The 20146-nt window shown below is 43.2% G+C and overlaps 1 protein-coding gene across 4 annotated transcripts in view; it reads right to left on the bottom strand.

Moving 5' to 3' along the window:
- Positions 1–4630: 4630 nt before the first annotated feature.
- FAM120C (family with sequence similarity 120 member C) overlaps positions 4631–20146 on the bottom strand; it is a 70722-nt gene continuing 55206 nt past the window's right edge. The window contains exons 12-16 of one of the 4 annotated variants that reach the window (XM_059679755.1): positions 19506–19715; positions 18148–18349; positions 14926–15061; positions 14485–14542; positions 4631–4875 (exon numbers count right to left, since the gene is read on the bottom strand). In XM_059679755.1, the coding sequence (XP_059535738.1) occupies positions 4813–4875; positions 14485–14542; positions 14926–15061; positions 18148–18349; positions 19506–19715 (669 nt within the window). In that variant the 3' untranslated portion in view covers positions 4631–4812. Of the gene's footprint in view, positions 9556–14484; positions 14543–14925; positions 15062–18147; positions 18350–19505; positions 19716–20146 lie in introns of all 4 variants that reach the window. The other 3 variants (XM_059679754.1, XM_059679757.1, XM_059679756.1) reach the window with 3 other exon arrangements.

The raw sequence follows: 20146 nt of genomic DNA on the forward strand, positions 1-20146 counted from the left end.
TTGTTCAAAGGTGGACTCAGAGCTCGATGTTTTTTCAGAGTCCCATTTAAAAACATACTTAGCCTTAGCTGGTTTTGCTCAGTGGCTAGAGCGTTGGCCTGCGAACTGAAAGGTCTCAGGTTCAGTTCTGGTCAAGGGCACATGCCCAGGTTGTGGGCTCGATCCCCAGCGCTGAACCCTCGTATTCAATCTTGTGTTTTTGCCAACAACATATCTTCTACCTCAGAAGTCTTCAATCTGCTTTGCACCAGGCAACATTTTCTTTCTTTTTTGTTAAACTTCCCCCGAGGATATTTTCCATTGATTTTTAGAGAGACTGGAAGGGAGAGGGAGAGACAGAGAGGAACACTGATGCAAGAGAGACACATCGATTGGTTGCCTTCAGCACGCACCCCAACCAGTACCGGGGAACCTGCAACAGATACCTGTCCTTGACCGCAACCGAACCCAGGACCCTTCAATCTGCAGGCCAACACTATCCCCTGAGCGAAACCGGCTAGGGCGGGGAAACATTTTCAAAGGTGTTTTAGCTGGCCTTGATTTAGTCATCAGATATTTACTAAGTACATGCTGGGTGGCAGGTGTTATGAAGACAAGAACAACAAAAAAGAGAGAGATGATCACGTTTAATTGTGGGGCAGATGTAGCAAAATGCTATAGGGACTGGCTGTGAGGAGTCTGTACAGGGATCCTTTAGTCAAGGATTAGGAAAAGAATCATAAAGATACGGAGATGGCCCCAGCCGGTTTGGTGCAGTGGATAGAGCATCAGCCCTAGGACTGAAGGTTCCTGGGTTTGATTCTGGTTAAGGGCACGTACCTCGGTTGCAGGCTTGAACCCTGGCCTGGGTCGGGGTCATGTGTGGGAGGCAACCAATGGATGCATCTCTCTCACATTGATGTTTCTCTTAGTGTCTCTCCCCCTTCCTTATATTCTATTAATCAGTGTAAAAATATCCTTAAGTGAGGATTAACAAAATAATTTTTAAAATATATGGAGATTAATCTTGGTGGGGGGGGGAATCAAGAATGCATCAAAAAGAGATGAGAGGGGACATTCTAGGTAGTGGTATAGCAAAAGAGAAGAAATGGGTATTAACAGCTTAATGTTTACGGAATGCACTTTAGTGTCACTGGAGGGAGCTAGGGATGGTTGGAAATGAGGCTAGAAAAGTAGTCAAGGGGCACATCATATAAGGACCATGGAGGTGGGAGTGCAGCATGTTAGAACAGATTATTCTGGAAGCTGATAAGCATGATGGATTAAAGCAATTGTTCTAATGTCTTTATGGTCATAGACTTCTCTTTAAAAAATATATTTTATTGATTTCTTATAGAGAGGAAGGGAGAGGAATAGAGAGAAACGTCGATGAGAGAGAAACATCGATCAGCTGCCTCCTGCACACTCCCCACTGGGGATGTGCCCGTAACCAAGGTACATGCCCTTGACCGGAATTGAACCTGGGACCCTTCAGTCCGCAGGCCGATGCTCTGTCCATTGAGCCAAACCGGTTAGGGCTAGACTTCTTTTTTTTAAAATATAATTTTATTGATCTGAGGGAGAGGGAGAGATAGAAACATCCATGAGAATCATTGATTAGCTGCCTCCTGCACGCCCCCTACTGGGGATTAAGCCCACAACCCGGGCATGTGCTCTTGACTGGAATCGAACCCAGGACCCTTCAGTCTGCAGGTCAGTGCTCTGCCCACTGAGCCAAACCAGCTAGGGCGGTCATAGACTTTAAGAACCTGAAAAAGGACATGGGACCTTCTTTCACCGAGAGAGGGTACATACACTCAGACACAAAATGTTGATAACAATCACCTGGATAGGAAGACGGGGAGCAACTGCAACAATTCAGGGGACACATGAGGAGGCCCAAACTAAGCCTCAGCCGCAGGAACAGAAAAGATACAGATATGAGAAATAGAAAGACGGTTGATTGTTATTAACAGATCTGGTCACGATTTGAGAAATGAGGAAAAGGCATGAGTCTGGGAGAATTCCATTGGTTTGCAGTTCAGACAACTGAGCAGAAGGTAGTGCCACTCGTGGATTAGGTTTCAGAAGAAAGGATGGGTTCAGTTTAGAAAATGTCAAAATTGCCTTTAGAACATCCAAATAAAGAAGTTTAAAATATGTTTTTATTGCCCTAGCCCAGTGGTCCGCAAACCGCGGCTCGTGAGCCACATGCGGCTCTTTGGACCCTTGAGTGTGGCTCTTCCACAAAATACCCCGTGCAGGCACGCACATACAATGCAACTGAAACTTCATGGCCCATGAGCAGAAATCAGTTTTCGGCCTGGGCGAGTCTATTTTGAAGAAGTGGCGTTAGAAGAAGTGGGGGGTGTTGGTCAGTGGGGCAATGGGAGACGCGGAGCAGGTGGGCCGCGGGATACGCAGCGCGAGCAGGTACATTGTTTTGAGGTATGTTCGCTGAGGTCGACCCCTTCCAACTCTCCCATCCACACTCGTCTACTCTTCTTGTATACTTGTTTCAGATAGAGGAGTGTGGATGGGAGAGTTGGAAGGGGTGGACCTCAGTGAACGTACCTCAATCAGATTGAGGACGTTTTTAGCAAAGGCCAGCTTAGGAGTACCCTAATTAAGTTAATCACAATGTACCTACCTATATAGTTTGTTTTAAAAATTGGCTCTCAAAAGAAATTTCAATCGTTGTACTGTTGATATTTGGCTCTATTGACTAATGAGTTTGCTGACCACTGCCCTAGCTGGTTTGGCTCAGTGGATAGAGCACTGGCCTGCATACTGAAGGGTCCCAGGTTCGATTCCAGTCAAGGGCATGCACCTCATTGCAGGCTCAATCCCTGGCCCTGGTCAGGGTGAGTGCTGGAGGCAACCAATTCATGTGTCTCTCTCACATCAATGTTTCTCTCTCTCTCTCTCCCTTTCTTCCACTCTCTCTAAAAGTCAATGGTAAAATATCCTCAGATGAGGATTAACAAAATAAAAAAGGAAATCTCAAAAAAATATTTTTACTAATTTTTAGAGAGGAAGGGAAAGGGAAAGGGAGAGAGATAGAAACATTGATGAGAGAAAAACATCATCGGTCAGCTGGGGATCAAACCAGCAACCCTGGCATGTGCCCTGATCAGGAATTAAATCAGCGACCTCTTGGTTCATAGGTCGATGCTCAACCACTGAGCAACACCGGCCAGGGAAATAAATAAGTTTAGCAGGAAGCAAAATATGCCTTTCCTTTTGATGATTCTCTACTGGTTCGGTTGCCCTGATATTCAACTACAAATAGGCTCCAAATCTCTGAGCAACGCTTCTGCATTGAGACAAGTATATCCTCCATTTGCAGAAAAGGATCCAGGTTCAGAACCACACTTTTAAGGTCTCTCAAGAACTGTCTAGAAGCCGCCGATAAAGTTACTGAGATCCTCAAGAACTCTAATGAGACCCTCGATGTTATGATAAAGAACCAACTAGAAATTAAGCATACACGGACTGAAATAACGAATATTATACAGACTCCCAACAGCAGACCAGAGGAGCGCAAGAATCAAGGCAAAGATTTGAAATGCGAAAAAGCAAAAAACACCCAACCGGAAAAGCAAAATGAAAAAAGAATCCGAAAATACGAAGATAGTGTAAGGAGCCTCTGGGACAGCTTCAAGCGTACCAACATCAGAATTATAGGGGTGCCAGAAGATGAGAGAGAGCAAGATATTGAAAACCTATTTGAAGAAATAATGACAGAAAACTTCCCCTACCTGGTGAAAGAAATAGACTTACAAGTCCAGGAAGCACAGAGAACCCCAAACAAAAGGAATCCAAAGAGGACCACACCAAGACACATCATCATTAAAATGCCAAGAGCAAAAGACAAAGAGAATCTTAAAAGCAGCAAGAGAAAGAAACTCAGTTACCTACAAGGGAATACCCTTACGACTGTCAGCCGATTTCTCAACAGAAACTTTGCAGGCCAGAAGGGAGTGGCAAGAAATATTCAAAGTGATGAATGCCAAGAACCTACAACCAAGATTACTTTATCCAGCAAAGCTATTATTCAGAATTGAAGGTCAGATAAAGAGCTTCACAGATAAGGAAAAGCTAAAGGAGTTCATCACCACCAAACCAGTATTATATGAAATGCTGAAAGGTATCCTTTAAGAAGAGGAGGAAGAAGAAAAAGGTAAAGATACTAATTATGAACATCAAATATGCATCTATCAACAAGTGAATCTAAGAATCAAGTGAATAAATAACCTGATGAACAGAATGAACTGGTGATTATAATAGAATCAGGGACATAGAAAGGGAATGGACTCACTATTCTTGATGGGGAAAGGGGTGTGGGAGATGCGGGAAGAGACTGGACAAAAATTGTGCACCTAGGGATGAGGACAGTGGGGGGGTAAGGGCAGAGGGTGGGGTGGGAACTGGGTGGAGGGGAGCTATGGGGGGGAAAAAAGAGGAACAAATGTAATAATCTGAACAATAAAGATTTACTAAAATAAAAATAAATAAATAAAAAAAAGAAAATCAAAAAAATAAATAAATAAAGATTACTAATGGACCTGAAAAAAAAAAAAAAGAAAGAAAAAAAAAGAAGAAAAGGATCCAGTAGTGGGAGAAAAAAAGAAACTTCACACAGCCAAAATTATTTAACAATTTTTTACTAAAAGAATAAACTTTTATTAAGCACTGTAAGTTTCTTTCCATCGCAATTAACAGAACAACAGACCAATTTCCATCACAGAACAACTCCTGAGACATTTTCGTTCCTTTCTGAAACACTTCCATTACCTCCTCTAGTTTCCCCTAAGAAGCATCCATTCGAACTTACATTAATAAACTATGGAGCTTTTGTGGTGAGGTGGGCCAAAAAGGCAGGGAATTTGGAATCTGGAAGTGGGAAAGAGAAATACATATTATCCATCCACTAATCACACTGTCAAGAGCACAGGAGAAGAGATATTAACACAGGAAAAAAACAATGAAAGAATTTCTTACTTTTGTCAATAACATCATTTATCAGGGAGCACACACACAAAAAAACACATTGGCTCCTTGTGGTTACGTTTTTTTTTTTTTTTACCAAGTATGTTATTCTAAAAATAGAACAGAATAAAATAAAAGACAGGAGGGGAGGTATCTTCTGGGAAGTAACTAAAACGAAGTCATCAGATTTGGCAGGGTTTATCGAGAGAAAATCTGAAGTGTTTAATTTGCTTCATTTACATGAAAATTCACTAGTCATTAGTTACTACCAACACGGACAAAAAGAACATCAATAGAAATACAATGGCAACATCAGAAGCTGCAATGGGCACCCTAGCACGAGGGGAATTTTATTTTGCTTTTAACTTGGGAAAAATGCTTTTGTAAAAAAATGAAGTTATCTTCTTAGAACATCAAAACAACCTGTGGCAATACTGAAGATAATAATCAGTACGGGGGAATAGGTACACTGAGCTCTACCTGCACCAGCAGACTACTGCAATAAGCCAAGGAAAGAGAGAATTGGAAAGCCGAATCCAAGAAAATGCCAAAGTCACGAGAGGGAGGAAAATATAGGGCGACACACAATGGAACAGTGAAAACTTACCCCCCCGCCCCCAAACCCCAAGCATATTTAGCAAATATGCATCAGGAAGTGAACAAGTACAATGATTAAACCTTAGTAGGATTATACTAACTACTTTAAACTGTGGTCTACTTGTATTGTCATTTCAAAGGAGGGGGTCTTAAAGGAGCCTTCTGTGGGTCCCATGGACTGGATCACTAGAACCAGTGACTTCCACATTCTTTCTAGCCTACATAAACACTTCTCCCCTCCCCCTACCTTAATCATCCTCCCTAATGCCTTGTCTGGCTGTTTTTTCCACAGTGATCAAAAAAAGTTAGTGTGACTTGGCCAACAATGCCAGAAAATCAAGATGGAGACAAAAATAAAATGTCACTAGCTAAAGCAAGTGCCATTTCTTGGGCTTTAGAGTCTACCCCAAGTTCTACTGGTTCAGAATGAAATGATGCAAGTGAGCAGAAGTTTGTCAGACCTGGTCTAGATCAGACTGGCCACTCAGTAAGGGTGGGAGTCATAGGTTGATCCCAAGGCTCACCTGCAGCAATCAGAACTGCAAGTTCTTGGGGATCAGTGTCTATAACTAACCAGGGGGGCTTTTGCTTGTGGCCCTATAAGGTAAAGGGGTCATTCCTGGGGGTTCCTTTATGACTGTTTAAGCCACATTATCGTCAAAAAAGGAACCTCAAATGAAGGATGACCGCCTCTTAAAGTGGTACTCATGGCAAAGATCAAATCTGCCTTCTCCAATTTGTCCTCCAATTAGAAAAAAAGTTCATCTCCCAGTAATGAACCTTAGTCTTTCTGGCTTCCAAATTGTGTATTTTGGCAGATAAATGAAAACGTATGAATATGACTCTTTATGGTTCTTTTTTGGTAACCTTCCAAACCCCAAACGCTGAATGTAAATAAAAATCAAGGTTGGAATTGAGCCACTTGCTTCACCCTGGGCCAGCCTAGGAGCAAGAAGAGGTCTGTGGAAGGGAGAAAAGCAAGCCTTTTGGCAAACTGGAATCACCCGTCAAAGCAGCAATTCTCACAGTGAATGCCTACAAAATAAGAAATGTCCTTCATGCTGTAAGAGTTTACAATACTGTCGTTTGATTGTATCAAATAGATTCAAGATGAGCAGAAACAGCAACAGAAGAAAATACCTTTCCATGTAACTGCAAATACTTCCTATTAGATAATGGAGATCTAGACAGATTTAATTTAACACAGCTCAGTGACTCTGGTTACTTCCCGAGCTCCTAAGGATACCTCCCCCTGTGGCTCCAGAAAGAAATTTCCAAGCCATTCACTACTAAATCCCTCTCCTGCTGGATATAGAAGTCCCAACCTTCACGATGTTGTTACAGGTTAGGCAGGTCCAGGAGAAGAGGGGGCACCAAATTAGGGGAGCTGATTTCAAAGAGAGTGTTTTTTGTACGCTTTGTTCCTGGTTAAATCTGGCTTGGTGTGCACTCTTGTCATCCTGCTTTGGTTTATGTCAGAAGTGTCTGGGCAGGGGGAGAGGCATTTTAGGGCTCCCTCCCCTTGCAGATTGTAGGTTCTCTTAAATTGGGCCAGACTAGGATTAAACAGTCTGAAACGGACTTCAATCTCTCATGATACACCAATTGTAAGTGGGCAGTGAGCAAATAGCCTTCTGGTTGTCTGGGAAAAAATCATCAAGGACCTGCAGTGGGTTAAAGTGCATGGGGTTTTTCAAAAAGAGAGAACCCTGATCGAAGTCTAGTCAGGTGAATTCCTATAGAAAAAGTACTTCTTGGGCAAGGATATCACAAAGCCCAAAAGGAGGTGTGTGAGGCTGAAGGCCTCAATTCTTGAATGAAGATAGAACGCTAATCTGTAGCAAGCCACGTTCCCATCCCTCAGACTCAGACTGCTGAGGAGGGAAACTGGAAGTGCAAGGTTGTCTCAAGGGTATCTCTGACAAGGAGGAACAGCCTCTTTGTCCTGGGTAGATTCTGGCCTTGCGCAGGGCTGGCAACCTTTTCCAGAATACTCCTTCCTAAAGGCCCAGGCCAGAGTCCTCTGAAGTCTTCCTTGCAAAGCAAATGAAAAGATTCCCGTAGTCAAAATATCAATGAACAAATGAAATAATCTAGGCATGTAAAATCAAATTGTCAATTTCATCACACTTTCCTATACCACCTTTCCAATGCCAGTCCTCTCTCCCTCAGCTAGTCCTGGCAATTGATTCTAGCCTGAGGCCAGTTTGATAGTGGAGTTCCAGATGAGACTTCCTCTAAATTGGCTGCAAGCTCTGGTCATCACCTCCCACCCCCTCTTGGTCTCCAATCCAGGCTGCTCCTTCACATGAGGAAATGCCCGAATCTTCCCAATCCTATTCCAACCTCCTCTTTTCACCATATGGGATGTGAGGGCTCGGTTCAAGATTAAGCTTGTGACAACCCAACTGTTTGTTGTTCTGAACAGGCAATCTCCGGAAAGTACTTTTTGTCTGCTTTAGAGAAAAGCCCATCTCCTTATAATTGTGATGGGCTGTGACTTAGTAAGGATTTTCAAGTGTGGTCTTTTGAAACCCACCACTCCATAGCAGTGGAAGCATTTCTGGGAAATTCAGTAAATCCTCTGGGACATCACCACGTATGTATGCATGCATACACATATCTCTATATCTATTGATCTGTCTATTTACATAGACAGATCAATAGATATACAGATATATGCACACACATATACATATACTTATATATAAAATACGTATAGATAAATAGATCTGTCTCTTTATATAAACGGTATGTGTATGCATATAGATACACATATTCATATGTACATCCACACACACCCATACACAAGGTGCACATGCACTCACACATACACGCGCGCGTGCGCACACACATACAGACACAGTCTTCTGAGTTCCCTTTCGTACTCAGTTTCATTACACTGATTCCCACCCCTTCAGGGCGTGGGCAGCAGGGAGTGGGTGGACTGCACCACATCTTCTATTTTACAAAGAACGCATTAGTTCACAGGCAGGAAAAATCTGCCCAGTACTTTTCTGACTCACTTGAATCCCCTAGTACAAAGGCCATTGGTAGTTTTTGTGTTTTTCAAAAGTATACAAAATAAAATAAAACATAAAATAAAATAAAATAGCCAACACTACCTCACTTCCCTGAAAACATCTACTTATCTGATTGTCAGGCCAGCACTAGAGGCAATCATACAAGAACCTGGGGTTGGTGACTGGGGAAAAAGAGTGAGGGGGTGGATACTGGTTACATACAAAGGCCTCACTACTTCAGAGAGCAAACAGGAAGTTAGGAAGCCATATAGGCAGCTGTCCCTACCACCCCGTGGGTTTCATAGATGAGTGTCATGTTGAAGACTCAGCAAACCAAAGCTGGAACTTTCCTACATAGGGCCTTATGTGATGACATTAATTTCTGATGGTCACTACTTTACTAGGCTCCCAGGAGAGGTCAAGAGAATACTGGCATTTTGTATTAAAGCTGACAACAGGAGCCAGTCCTGTTGCCATTCATTTTTGACCAGACCTTCCCCAGGAGCAGACCGCTAGGTCTGGAGGCCCAGAAAAAGACCGGGTAGGGAGAAGGATGGATACAATAGGACGTTGCCACAAAGTCCTGGGTAAATCTAGGGTAAGCATTGAGGTGCTCCTCTAACGTGGGCCTAAAATCAGACAAGTATATGTTTTCCCCTCTTCCTGATCTGGTAAAGCCATCGGTAGCTTCTCACTCCTCTTTCTGTCGAGCCACAGTTCCCAGGCTTTGCTCTCCCAAGAGGCTTTGCTCTCCCAGGAGGCTCTGCTCGCCGTTCTTCACGGGGAAGTAGCGGCTCTCGCTGTCGCACACGCTGTTCTCGCTGGATAAGGCACACTGTGATGGAGCTGGAAGATGGCGATCGCTCTTCTCCTCCTTGGTCAATGCGCCATTGTTTCCATTTACCTGTGAGCGGGGCAGACTTTGAGGAGGCTCCAGGGATTTAAAGACTCCATCTGAAGTGCCCTGTATCAACAGAGATGCTCAGTGGAAATGGCAATCCCAGACTGGCTGACCCTTCCCGAGCATACTCATAAGGAACTCAACGCTGCTTCAGTTCATCCGAAACGCCACAGAGCCCAAAGCGTAACATCTAATGCGCTCTGCTACTGTCCTGAGAACTTAGGGTGACAACGCATGGATCTGACTAAAATCCAATGGCAATGACAGCACATAATAATGACACAACTACCATTTACAAGTTTTACAATATATTTTTCTGATACTAATGGGGACAATAAATGGTAGATATTATCATGTCCCACTTAGAGATGAGGAAGCTGAGGCTCAGAGAGAGTAATGTAACTTGCTCAAGGACACCCAGATAGAAAGAGTTAGGAAGTGGTGGGATCAGGCCAGGCTGATGTGCCTCAGCGGTTGAGCATCGACCTATGAACCAGGAGATCACAGTTTGATTCCCAGTCAGGGCATATGCCTGGGTTGCGGGTTTAATCCCCTGTAGGAGGCATGCAGGAGGCAGCCAATCGATGATTCTCATCATTGATGTTTCTATCTCTCTCTTCCTTTCCCTTCCTCTCTGAAATCAATAAAAATATATTTAAAAAAAAAGAAAATTGTGCCCTAACCGGTTTGGCTCAGTGGACAGAGCGTCGGCCTGTGGACTGAGGGGTCCCGGGTTTGATTCCGGTCAAGGGCATGTACCTTGGTTGCAGGCACAACCCCAGTAGGGGGTGTGCAGGAGGCAGCTGATCGATGTTTCTCTCTCATCAATGTTTCTAACTCTCTATCCCTCTCCCTTCCTCTCTGTAAAAAATCAATAAAATATATTATAAAAAAACAAAGTTGTGGGCCCAGGATTCCACTGCAAGTCAGCTAGCCTCTAAAGCAGCGGTTCTCAACCCGTGGGTCGCAACCCCTTTGGCAGTCGAACAACCCTTTCACAGGGGTCTCCTAAGACCATCCTGCATATCAGATATTTACATGACGATTCATAACAGTAGCAACATTACAGTTATGAGGTAGCAACGAAAATAATTTTATGGTTGGGTCACAACATGAGGAACTGTATTTAAAGGGCCAGAAGGTTGAGAACCACTGCAAGTCTATTCTAACTGCCATGAGATGCTGTCCATGCTGACAGCTGGACATGTAAATAAAAGGAAAGCAAAACAAACCATGAGATCTATGTGCAATATTCCTCAGAACCTTTCATAACTAAAGACATCACTGGTTTTTCTTCTAATTCCAGGAATGTGACTGTTACTGAAATGCTAATGACATGAATTGCATTACCTTTCAGTGCAGTGCTGGCTCTCAATGAATGTTATTAGGAAATAATAACAATTTAATTACTAAGTGGTTGGGCATGTCAGATGCTCTGTTCATTTTACATATAAGACCAATGAGGCTTAAAAAGTAAAATGACTTGCCCAAGATCACTGGCATGCCTAGACTTGCATCCAAGAGTGTTCTTTCCACTAGGAAACAATACACAGTAGAAATCTAATTCCTGTTGAATTAGTGGTCAGACAGAAATAATAACTACTAATTTTTATTGAGTACTGCCCATGTTCCAGGCTCTGCGCTAAACACATTATTTATTTATTTATTTTAAAAATATGTATTTTACTGATTTTTCACAGAGAGGAAGGGAGAGGGATAGAGAGCTAGAAACATCGATGAGAAACATCGATTCAGTTGCCCCCTGCACACTCCCCACTGGGGATGTGCCTGTTATCAAGGTACATGCCCCCAACCGGAATTGAACCTGGGACCCTTCAGTCCGCAGGCCGACGCTCTATCCACTGAGCCAAACCGGTTAGGGCTAAACACTTTATATATATCATCTCATTTAACACTCATAACAACTCTCTGAGGTAGATAACAATTTCTCCATTTCACAGTTGAGAAAACTAAGGCACAGAGAGGTTAAATAACTTGTCCAAGGTCACAGAACTGGCAAGTGGCAGAGTCAGATTCAAAGCTAGATCATTTGGCTCCAAGGCCTATACAACATGGGGGCTACTGTGAATTATTGCTCAAGAACCTGGAAAGAAAGATGAAACTACAGTCAAACCCTGATTCTTGACCGTCTCCCATCTTGAACAATTCGGTTCTCGATCACATTGTTTACAGAAAAAATGTCTCAGCTGTGGAACAAAATTTCAGTTTCAAATTGACAACCCTTTTAAGCTGATAGCTCAGCATGACAAAAAGCATCTCTCAGGCAACAAACAAGGAGAACGCTTTTTTGTTTCTGCCGAAATCAGCACCAAGGACTTGCACAATTTTAAAACATAATGAGGCCCCCAAGAGTGCCAATGTTGCTAAGGATGTGAAAGAAACTGATCACAGGCAATGGGAGAGGTAGAAAAACTGTTGTTGATTTGGATAAAGGAAAAGCAGTTAGCCAGGGACAGCCCTTGGGAGGCAGTGATATGTGAACAAGCAAAGATGCTGCATGCTGGCCCTAAAGACATCCCTGGACCAAATGCTAAAAGTGATTCCTTTACTAGTAAGGCTAGTAGGGGTGGTTCGATAAATTTAAGAACTGTTTATTTATAGATTAAACAGTTCATTAGGCATGCACTGTATCTAAGAAAGAGTAAAATGGAATCATTTGAGGGTCTGGAATGGATTAATTCATTTTACATTATTTCTAATGGGAAAAATGATTCGGTTTTCAAACAAATTGCTTCTCTAACAGCCTTCCGGAATGAATTAAGTTCGAGAACCAAGGTTCCACTGTAGTAAAAAATCCACACAATGAATGGAATTAACCACCCGTGGGAGCCAACAAAAAAAGCAAACCATTACAAATAAGTGACTTAAGAATTTGAAAACACACAAAACTCCAGTAGCCTAGGAATACTCTCAAGAAGACAGGTCTATAATGTAAGCAGATTTAATAAGCTGGAACAATAAATTATATAACCCTCTGTAGAAAGGGTGACCAAACAGAAAAAGGAGAGGTAGCAAGGCAAGCAGCAGCAGCTCTGCCAGGGAAGATGCCTCACCTAAAAACAAGGTCAGTAAGAAGGCTTCCTGGACCAGGCTACTACTGCAGTAGATAACAGTGCCCCCAGCAATCTTAGTCAAGAGAAACATAGTGTGACCTAGCACTCCTTGTTTTCCCCGTTTTCTCATGTGTGAAATAGAATAATATCTATTTGATAGGTTTCTGTAAGGGTTCAATGAAGCACTCATTGTAAAGTACTTGGACATGTGGTAGCTGGCACTGTGAGAACTCATTAAATGCCAGCTACTTTTATTGTTCTGATCTCAGGTCCTCAAGCAAACTTCTTTTTAAAAGTATTTTAAAATTTTATTTTAGAGAGAGAGGAAGAGAGAGATAGAAACATCAATGAGAGAGAATCATTGATCCACTGCCTCCTGCACGCCCCCTACTGGGAATCAAGCCTGCAACCCAGGCATGTGCCCTGACAGGGAATCAAACTGGTGACTTCTTGGTTCATGGGTTGATGCTCAACCATAGAGCCATGCCGGCCAGGGCCCACATATTATTTCTGTGATCCTCATTAATGTGAGTCAACCACTGAGAGATGGACTCACTATTATTGTAGCAAAAATAGGTTTTTCAGACTATATACCCAATGATCAGATCCTGAACCATAGCCAGTTCCCCAAGGCTGTATTACCTTATGGGAGCCTATCCTAGTGCCCAGTTTTCCTTGTAGGTGTAATCCCTTTCACTTTACGGAAAAGCTTCTGGAAAAAGTTGAGAAACTTTGGAAATATCCAAAGTTATTGCTCTCTGGCTTTGGAGTGCATTACAAAATGCTTTGTGTGTATGTGTGTGTTGGGGGGGGGCTTTACCATTCTCGTTCCATTTTTGGCTCAAAGTAACATTAAAGAAAATCTGTATTCTTTGAGAAAACGTCAGACAATGGGGGTGAATATGGATACAGTGAGGGTTGGCTGTATAATGGAGAGCTCATTTGAGATTGAGAACTGGCAATAAAGTGGCCTTGCAGTATGGTTTAGGCAGTGACCCTTGTGAGGATTAGAGACTGCATGTAACATGTTTAGTAGAGGGTGTGGTAGGAAGTATGCACTCGAGAAAAGGGAGCTGCTGCCCAGCCCTTGTGGCTCAGTGGTTGAGCGTCGACCTATGAACCACGAGGTTGCGATTCAATTCCTGGTCAGGGCACATACCTAGGTTGTGGGCTCAATCCCCAGTGTGGGGCGTGCAGGAGGGGGCCAATCAATGATTCCCTCTCATCACTGATGTTTCTATCTCTCTCTCCCTCTCCCTTCCTCTCTGAAATCAATAAAATATATTTTAAAATAAGAATCAGCAGCCCGACTGGCTTGGCTCAGTGGTTGAGGATCGATCTATGAACCAGGAGGCCACGGTTCGATTCCTGGTCGGGGCACATGCCCAGGTTGCAGGCTCAATCCCATGTGGGGCGTGCAGGAGGCAGCCGATCCATCGTTTCCTCTCATAATTGATATTTATTTCCCTCTCCCTTCCTCTCTAAAATCAATAAAAATTATATTGTAAAAAAATAAAAAAGAATCAGCAGAATGGTTTCAGCTCCTCCCCTCACATATTCAGCAAAGGCCAAAGTCCAGTTTTCTAAGCATCCCTTGTAGCCTTCGAGGAGCTCAGGCATATTGCTAGCAATCCTAATGTTAACTTCACTCTGGTAGCACATATCATGGTACCTAGAGGTCTTCAGGAGAATACACTGGTTTTTGTCTTGTGGCCTCGCTCAGTGAAAAGGATGACACCCTGCAGCCCTGTGGAATCAGCCTGGGCAGTTAACGCTCACTAGACAGCTAGAGAGCAAGGGAATGACATCAAATGCCAGGAGAAGCTGTGAAAGGTCCCAGGTTTCTGATCTCTTGCAATTTCGCTGAAAAGGTAAGGGGTATCAAACAGAAGCAAAGTAATCTCAAAAAGGTACTTACTTGTTTATTTCCTTTTTTAGATCCTTTGAATCCTCTACCAGTCTGTTCTTTTCCATGCCTTTAGAAAGTGGGAGGAAAGTGACCATGAGAAACATAGAAAGCCCATACCCCCATTTTTACTTATTGACAACTCATTTCCTCTCAGAAGTTTGACCCTCATAAGTTAGATGCCCCTCCTCTGTGCTCTCACTGTAAATCTCTATCGCTTTCATTTCTATGTTATACCAAATTATTCTGTGTCCCATGTCCTCCTCTAGGTGCAAAAACTTTTCATCAAGGCAGGGCATTTAGTCTATGTTTCCTGAACTAAACTGAAAGCTGGCTTTAAAAATGGAAAGGTACTTAATGCCCCTTACCTTATTAGAACAATTCAATAGCTGGGCATTTCCCTAAGGGTCCCTTGATTGACACTACCTCATACCAACCTATTTGAGTACATACCCCTTTCCTGGTCCACCAACAGAAACCACTTGCATGCCAAAGCCTCGGCCCCTGGAGGGTCTGCTGCCAGCCCATTGGCCCACAACCATGCCAGCAATCTCCAGTTTTCCTCCTTGGGGTGGGATTGGATGGAGACCTAGAGAGAGGAAGAATGCAGTAAGGAGCGATAAGTAGAAGGTAGCTTAGATAAGACATGTAACAAAAGATCCTACAGCCCACCTACTTGGCTTATTTCCATTTCTCTATGATAAAGACTCCATGATAACAAAGGGTCCTGGTGAAAGCAAATTTAGGGACGGAGGGTTGAAGACCTGTACACATCCACTTTAGCAAGTGGGCTGTGGATGATTCATTTTTTCTCAACTACAGAGCCTGGCAAATAGCAGGCATTCAATATTTATTGAGGGAATGAATATCTTAGAATCTCATTATAGGAGAATTATAGGCCAAAACCACTTTTGATTTAAATATGTATCATTATTCCCTGGAGGATTAGCCAAGCAACCAAATGAAGCTGAAAATAATGAAACTAAACTAACAGTAATTTATCACTAAAAAGCAAGGATAGCAACAGTTGAAAACCAGAACAAATTCAAGACAAGATAGCATATCTTCTTAAAACAGGAAATTCCAACTCCATGTTGTGGGAGCCTACTGGCACAGAACTTTGTAATTTGGCACTAAAGGAATCATTCATAAAATAGAGTTCTGGGCCGAAACCGGTTTGGCTCAGTGGATGGAGCGTCGGCCTGCGGACTGAAGGGTCCCAGGTTCGATTCCGGTCAAGGGCATGTGCCTGGGTTGCGGGCACATCCCCGGTGGGGGATGTGCAGGAGGCAGCTGATTGATGTTTCTCTCTCATCGATGTTTCTGACTCTCTATCTCTCTCCCTTCCTCTCTGTAAAAAATCAATAAAAATATATTTAAAAAAAAATAGAGTTCTGGTAAAACTTAAATTTTCGTTCATTGAGCCTAGCCGGTATGGCTCAGTGGTTGAGTGTCTACTTATGAACCAGGAGGTCACAGTTCAATTCTAGTCAGTGCACATGCCCGGGTTGCAGGCTCAATACCAAGAAGGGGGCATGCAGAAGGCAGCCAACCAATGATTCTCTCTCATCACTGATGTTTCTATCTGTTCTCTCCCTCTCTGAAATTACAAAATACATTTTTAAAAGTTTAATTCATGGATAAAACCCTAATATTAATAACCCTTCTCTCATTTAGCAGGTCATTAGTAAAGAGCCCTTCATTTACATAAAAGTGGAATTCTAAGGGACTAGGGTGCTAGCTAGTCCTAAGAGGGCAGGAAAACTTGCATTTGGGGGATCTTGTGGCCCTTCAGGAGGCAGGAGGCTCCTCATGAACCACTCGTGACTGGAGACTAAGCATCGCTGTAACCTGGGGCAATGGCACGGACCTCCTGAGAAGCTGGACTTAACTCTGTCTTCTGATCAACAAGCAAAGAATGAGAGAGAGAGATCAGAGCCATAGTGTCACCTTCAAAGGATGAAATGAATGGGTGCCTTCCTGTTTCTAAGATTTGATCACTACCTCACTGAACAGGGAGTTAGTTACCACAGCAGATATCACACTGCTCATCTAAGCAGAGCCTTAAGCTAAACATCCATACTGAATTCTGTGACCCTCAATTTAACACAAACTTCAACTTACGGTTTTATTTTTACTATATATTTAATGATTTCAGAAAAAAAGGAAGAGGGAGAGAGAGATAGAAACATCAATGATGAGAGAGAATCATTGATCGGCTGCCTCCTGCACGTCCCCTACTGGGGATGGAGCCCACAACCCGGGCATGTGCCCTGACAGGAAACTGAACCATGACCTCCTGGTTCATAGGTCAATGTTCAACCACTGAGCAACACTGGCCAGGCTCCAGCTTTACTTTTTATTTTTTTATATATTTTATTGGTTTTTTACAGAGAGGAAGGGAGAGGGATAGAGAGTTAGAAACACCGATGAGAGAGAAACATCGATCAGCTGCCTCCTACACATCCCCCACTGGGGATGAGCCCGCAATCCAGGCACATGCCCCTGACCGGAATTGAACCTGGGACCCTTCAGTCCGCAGGCCGACGCTCTATCCACTGAGCCAAACCGGTTTCGGCTCCAGCTTTACTTTTAAAATAATGAGCAACAGACAACAAACACCTTCAACCACAGCAATGACTTCCCACCTGATCATAGAATCTCCATATTTCATGTTAAAATGTCCCCATTAAAATATCCTGTTTTACCAGGGGACAGGTTGTTTACATGATCAGGATCAGCTTTCTGAGCTACCTAAGCATGACAGTCTATTCATCATTAAGCTGCAGCTCAGGTGTCAGCATAATTTAATAATTTATACATGTTTGTGGGTGTGGGTGTATGTTTTCCCCATTAAATTGCTACCCGGTAGGGCATGGTCAGTAACTTACTTCGCTCTGTGCTTCTGGAAATGTATCAGATCTCCCCCGGAGTGGAAATGGGTACATCACGCTACGGTCATCTGCCGACACTGGTCACTTACTTGTCACTGCTCGCTCTACCTGTAAGCACCTTGTATATCTGCCTAATGAGGACTGAGAGATCAAACCAGCAACCATGAAGATCCCACTCATATGAATTATAGTTCTCAAAGGTAATTAAGTGGCTCCTGGTTTCTGCACCAGTTACTTCAGGAGTTTGGTTGGTGAGTCAAATTCTTTGGGATCAACCACCTCTATGGAGAGTGGTCTGGGAAGTCAGGGGACTTGCTTCCCTAAGCTACAGCCCTCTCTCTCTCTCTCTCCTTTTTATTGTTGCTCTCCTTTTTATATATATGCTCTATCTTTTTAAAATATGTATATTTTTTATTTATTTCAGAAAGGAAGGGAGAGATAGAGAGGTATAGAAACATCAATGATGAGAGGAAATAATTGATTGGAGGCTTCCTGCATGCCCCCTATTGGGAATCAAGTCTGCAGCCCAGGCATGTGCCCTGACTGGGAATCGAACCGTGACCTCCTGGTTCATTGGTCAATGCTCAACCACTGAGCCATACCGGCTGGGTTACAGCCCTCTAGCTCAGTAAGCTCCTCTTCAAACGACCACAACACAGCACAGGTGTTAAATGAGATAAGACGTATGTGGCACCGCTAATTCTGTAACTGGCAATAATTACTGGATTGGCTATTGTGAAATAGGTTGAGGATCTCAAATGCCTCATTCTTAGGTACTGACCTGCAAACCCCCGGCTCCTTCCATGAGGGGGAGGTGGCATTGAGCCCATGGCTCGGGGATAAAATGAAACAGGATAGAGAGGTGGCATCATGGGAGGCACAAAAGCAGGTGACGGAAGTAGAGCAGAAGGCGGTGGATAGTTCATGTTGACTCCTTCAAGGATACTCTGTCTCATCTTTTCCACTTTGGTTGCCAACTCAGCCTTTAAAATGAGGAACAGAATAATAATAGCTGCCATTCTTTGAACTTCTCTGTTTCAAATACAGTATTTATTGGGCACTCTAGGCATAGTCTCATAAGTCTGTTCCCATCAAGGGAATCGAGGCCTGGAGTAAAATGGCCAAGGTGACACACTCAGAAAAGCCTGTCTGGCACCAAAGCCCCCACTTTTCATATGACACTGCACTGCCAGCATACTAGTTCTGGTTGAGGACTTGTGAGGCACATTGACTAGGACAAGAAAGACAAATAGACAAATATGATAATAAGTATTCACTGATGGTCCATTACAGGGCAAACGGGAGATAACAGAATTAGGTAAAAGAGAGAACCAAACCCTGATATATACAAAACAAAGCCTTTCAACCTTCTCTTCCATCCCCAGGATCAGAGACCCTGACCTGTCAAAGGTAGGTCCATGCCTCTAGCACAGAGCTTGATGAACTTGCTCTGAAAAGGGCCTCATGGTAAATATTTGAGGCTCTGTGGGCCACATGGTCTGTTACAACCATTCTACTCTGCCATAAATGAATGAACATGGATGTGCTCCAATAAAACTTTATGAAACTAAAAACCTCAATTTTGGAATTTGGGGTACTTTGCTGACCCCTGCTCTAGTCCTTGAGCTCAAGCACCCCACCCCTGAATGGATACAGGAGCAATTAAGGGTTCCTTTCCCTGCATCTCTCACCTTTCCCAAAATTTCACTGCAAAAAAAAATCCCCTTCTTCTACTCTGTTAATTGCTTCATTACTTTCTTCTACTTCTAAACATAGTTCCTTTACAAAAATATTATCACTTGCAGAAGTGACTTAGTTTTTGTAAATAATAAGGAAGATGACGTTCTAAGAATTGCAGGAAAGACATAGTATATCTGAGGATTCCATGAGGAAAAATACTCAGAGTAAGAAAAGTAATATGAAAATGTGAAGTTCATAAAGCTTTCCAGCATGACTCTGTAACATGCACATCAGGCTCTGGGCCTCTGGGACTAACACTGACCAAGTTTGGTCAAGGTCAGACACATTCTGCCATTTCTGCTACCTCCCTCCCCATGTCTCTGCGCTGCTCCTACCCCACCCATTCATCCCCACAGCAGATCAGGGAAGGTTCTCAGCGACTGCCCGCAATGCTGGTACCTGGCCATCACAGAGCTCCACCAGGGACACTCGCTCTCGGCCCGCTTTAATGAGCTTGCTCTGGAACAGCTTGCCATCGAAGTAAATCCAGGGGCAGCAGTGCTCCCAGGGGACTGGCTGGCCACAGGCATCATTAGCAAACAGAGCTGTGTCCACCCCACTCATGAAGAGGGCAGCAAGCTGGATCCCTCGGGCATCCAGTTTCTCAATCTGAAACCACCACAAAGGAAAACCTATTAGGAAATTCATGTTATTGGTTACATTTAATCTTATTCCCATTATGCTGATTATTCCAGTTAAATCTGAACATGTTATCTTTCAATATAGACATCTGGCTGCACAAGCAGCTTCTATCCACATCTTTCCCTGAGACAGTTTGAAAGACACTCATTACAACAACAACAACGACATCAGCTTTGAAGCTTTAAAAAGAACCAACTTGAGATACCAGCTTCTTTTGCTTGTCAAATTAGAAAAAATTAAAAAACTAAAGACCAAAATATGTCAGTGCGATATGTCAATTACATCTCAATAAAACTAGAATAAAAGCATGGAAGGTGGATACTTATTCAAAGACAAAAAGGGAACACCAGCAGCAGTCTGCTGGTGAGCATGCAGTGAAATAAATGGGCATGCTCATA

Source organism: Myotis daubentonii, chromosome X (assembly GCF_963259705.1).
Source record: "Myotis daubentonii chromosome X, mMyoDau2.1, whole genome shotgun sequence".
Lineage (NCBI taxonomy): Eukaryota > Metazoa > Chordata > Mammalia > Chiroptera > Vespertilionidae > Myotis > Myotis daubentonii.